This window comes from Helianthus annuus, chromosome 12 (genome assembly GCF_002127325.2).
Source record: "Helianthus annuus cultivar XRQ/B chromosome 12, HanXRQr2.0-SUNRISE, whole genome shotgun sequence".
NCBI lineage: Eukaryota > Viridiplantae > Streptophyta > Magnoliopsida > Asterales > Asteraceae > Helianthus > Helianthus annuus.
The window spans coordinates 142,976,688-142,980,828 of NC_035444.2; the positions used below are offsets into that span (position 1 = coordinate 142,976,688).

The 4,141-nt window shown below is 34.7% G+C and overlaps 1 protein-coding gene across 1 annotated transcript; it reads left to right on the forward strand.

Annotated features, from left to right (window-relative positions):
- Window positions 1-637: 637 nt before the first annotated feature.
- LOC110893346 lies at window positions 638-1,247 on the forward strand. The gene is made up of 2 exons (XM_022140456.1): window positions 638-943; window positions 999-1,247. Exons 1-2 carry the CDS (start codon window positions 638-640, stop codon window positions 1,245-1,247), a joined length of 555 nt encoding a protein of 184 aa, XP_021996148.1.
- The last annotated feature ends 2,894 nt before the right edge of the window (window positions 1,248-4,141 follow it).

Here is a 4,141-nt window from a genome sequence, read left to right on the forward strand (position 1 = left end):
CATTATAAATAGATGCACATGTGCATGATGACGACAATTAATTTGTTATATTGTATATTAAATTACATTGCACATGTAATTTGTTAAATTTTCTTATTAAATTCACAAGAACGGTTACGGCTGCTCTACATAATACGCCCAATGGCATCCCATATTGGATACCTGAAGTTGATGTTGAATACAAACCTGAAGTTGCAGTCCATTCGATTTGTGACTAAAGGTATTATGTTGACTGTAATTGATGTATATACTTTGTAAATGATATTATATTAAATGATATGCACATGTGCATTATATTTACTGTGATGATGTTGTATTAAATTATATGCACATGTGCATTATGTTGATTGTAAATGATATTGTATTAAATTATATGCAAATGTGCATTACGTTGAAAATTAGACCATGTCGTTGATGTATGGATTCTGAACAAGGGCCTTATGGATGACTATCCAATTATGTACAGGATGGCAGCAAACAAAGGGGCTTGGGTGGCGGACAACTACAAAAAAATAGGGGAGGCGACTGTGTGGGATTGGAAATGGAAGAACAATCCGACAACCAGGGGATGCATTGGTGGAGTTTATGTAGCTTTTGGCGTTGCTGAGAGAGTACATCAGAATGAAGACGGGTCAATATGGGTGGGGTTGGCACTCGAAAAAATAAGTCGATTTTCAATGTTAAAACCGTTAGAGAGTATTTGTGTGTCACAAGCGGGGACCCGTCTAGTGGCTTTGTAATGATCTGGAATGGTTGGGCTACAGCTAAAGCCAATATGTTAGCATGGAAAAGCGTCGATGGTAGGTTACTGACAAAGACGGATCTGGAAAAAAAAGGGGAATTTAGATCAGCAACACATTGTGCCCGAGTTGCTGATCACGAGCAAGAAACTGTTGAACACATCCTCATTACGTGTTTGATGTCGAAAACGCTATGGTGGATGGTGTGGATGGTCGGGTCATGGCTGGGAGTAAAAGATTTACATTATTGCACAACAGTGGCATATATTTCCTAAGAAGAAGAAAAAGGTAGTCAACTACATAGTGATGGCTACATTATGGATCATATGGTCGAGCAGAAATGGGAAGGTATTCAAAGTCGTGCAGTTTTCAAATGATATAAGACTGGAACAAGTCAATGAGTGTACTCTGTTGTGGATGAAAGTCATAGCCAAAATGGAGAATTTAGTGACTGAAGAGTGGTACACCAGTGGTGTGAATAGTGGTGTGAATGTAATAGAAAATTAGGAGTTTATATGTTTATTTTAAGCGTACGTTCTCTAGTTCTTGGCTAGATTTCTGGTTTGAATATATGACATCTTATTTTGTTCAAAAAAATGTCGTTATATATAAAATGATAATGCTCGTCTGCATTATGTTGACAATTACATTATGCACACGTGCATTATATTGACAATTACATTATGTATACATTTAATGACAATATGCTATTGGATTCCTGATCCCCCTGATGATGAACCTAATTCTTGTTCCGATGATGTTGATTCCAATGACACTAATGAAGATGCTGATGATGATCCAGAAGACCACACACACATATATATATGAACGTGAGCAATCCCTTAGACGTTCATCCAGGTGTCGTAAGTGTCGTAAATCAACCGACGATCCTCTATTAGCCTATATATGATGTCAAACAATTTCTAATCATCGTCTTGTTTATGATTTTTTGTTTACAATCATTTTTTGTACTATTTGTTTGCGTATTCATAGACTATGATTACATTGTTACTGTTTCGAACAATGCACATGTAATCATATGTAATTCCGTTATTGACCACCTAACATATATTACCAACATGGTTACTGTTTCGAACAATGCACATGTGCATACATGTTTACTATACCAACTTTTGTGTTATGACAAGTAAATATAACACCCTCATCATAAGAATCACATAATCCAATCAACAATCATTATTACACATATGCATCACTAACATATACTATACCAAACAACATATTACATCCTAAATTAACAAATATAACCATCTGTAATGCATTATATAATTCCAATACGTGTACTATTTCAAACTATGCACATGTGCAGTACCAACATTCCCTCTACCAAACAACATAATACACCATATATTAACAAACATGATCATTCGCCTCTGATACTGGCAATTTTGTTGCTATCTTCATTCTCATATTCTTAAGTTGCAAGTCTTGAATTTATTTATCTTTGCTGAATATGCAGTCAAACTTCTCACCAAACCCATTATACATCTTCATATGTCGCATAGCGAAAACCCCGCAAACTACCCCACAAACTGTGAAGTAATAAAGGGATTTCGTTTACTTGTTCGAATTTTTCATCGTGATTTCGCTCACTTGTCCTCCTCTTTAGGCTTTTTTTCCTTGTGTGTACCTACATGTGATATATTTAATGTGTATACATAAATTATATCATTTAACGTGAAAGTAACAAAGGGATGCACATGTGCATAAACTCCCAACTGCATCATCAAATATTAATCAACCTTTTTTACCTCTTTTTTTAACTGTTGCATAATCATCTTCCATTGCACCCGGCCATATTTTGACCCTTCATCCCTTGATTTCAAAACGTAAGTTACCTTCTTTGATTTTTTTCCGTTATCGATCTACGATAATAAACAAAATAAAAAAAACATAAGATTAACAAACATACAATCTCAATGAATTTGTGCATTAACATTAACTTTAACGTTACTATATACACTATGCACATGTGCATGAACATAAATTACATTGTTAACATATTCTGTTAAAATCCTGGCAAACTATCATATGCATAACTATGCACATGTACAACAACATGAATAATCTAAATTTTCTTGCATATTACATAAAGAGTTAACATCAACCCGCGCGTTACGGCGAGACATAACTAAAGCTAAAACTGTATATAGAAAGCTTGAAAAACTGACGAAAAGTGTTTGTGACACAAACCAACCCATTTAATTGCGCTTATTGACCTTTATACCCTACCCGTCTAAACTACCCATCTTAAACAGAATGCATATAGTTTTGACTTGCAAAAAAGAAACATATTAGAGATACAAATCAATAGTCGTATTAACTATTAAAAAAGTATGGCGATAACCTCCTTGTCACTATAGTATAACAAAGGCCTCCACGAACAAAAAATTAAGAAATACATTTCTAAAACAATGCATGCACCTCCCTTAGTTATATGTATAAAATTCATATATGTAAGTTTTAAAGATAAATAAATTTTATTAAGCTTCATTCTTTGTTTTCGGGTTCCATCTTGTGTTAACATAACTAGAATCACACAATTTTCTTTATTTTATGCTGAAGTCGGTAACCGGCCGTCACACAATAACCACCAAACGCCATCACGAAACCACCAATCACCGCACACTGCTGATTCGCCGCCGTTGAAGAAGGCTGCAACCGACACATTCGGCTACACTGCCACCATCGTCATCGCACGCCACATCGGAAACTACATCCCCGTACATAGCCCTAAACTCACCAACCTAAGTGATATGTTTCCCGCCGCATCGCGCGGGTAAACGACTAGTATATATATATATATATATATATATATATATATATATATATATATATATATATATATATATATATATATCACGTACGACAGATAATCACGCACGTTCATTTTAAAATCACGCATGTTATAACTCAAAAATCCAAAATGACGTATGTTGAAACATAATAATCACGCATATTATATAACAAATCACGCACGTTATTGTACGTGAGTTACGTTAAGCCGTAATGTACGACATACTTTATATATATATATATATATATAGGGGAGGGTTATCTTGATAATATGGATTTTTGTGAGAACTCTAAGAACCATTTTCATCCATAGATTATCCTTAATCAAGGGCTAAGATTAAGTAGGGGTTTAAATGAGGAGGGAGTCATAAATTAAGACTCAAAAGGGCAACAAGGTAGAATCACACTTCACTAGCTATCAAACAGTCATTCCAAACGTCGTCTTCTTCCTCACAAAACCAAAAGCCTAAATTGCTTCTTTTTCCTCCTCCCAATAACAATCTGCAAATCAGAAGTTATATAGGGTTTTTAAGGATCAATAGCAATAATGAATGACAATCAAACCCTTGGAAAACATAAAGATG

Bases quoted from the DNA above. Each gene is read 5' to 3' on its own strand.
- LOC110893346 (XM_022140456.1), top strand. From the start codon at position 638: ATGGGTGGGGTTGGCACTCGAAAAAATAAGTCGATTTTCAATGTTAAA. The intron at 944-998 runs GTGTGGATGGTC...ATTGCACAACAG, and splicing joins CGAAAACGCTATGGTGGATG to TGGCATATATTTCCTAAGAA.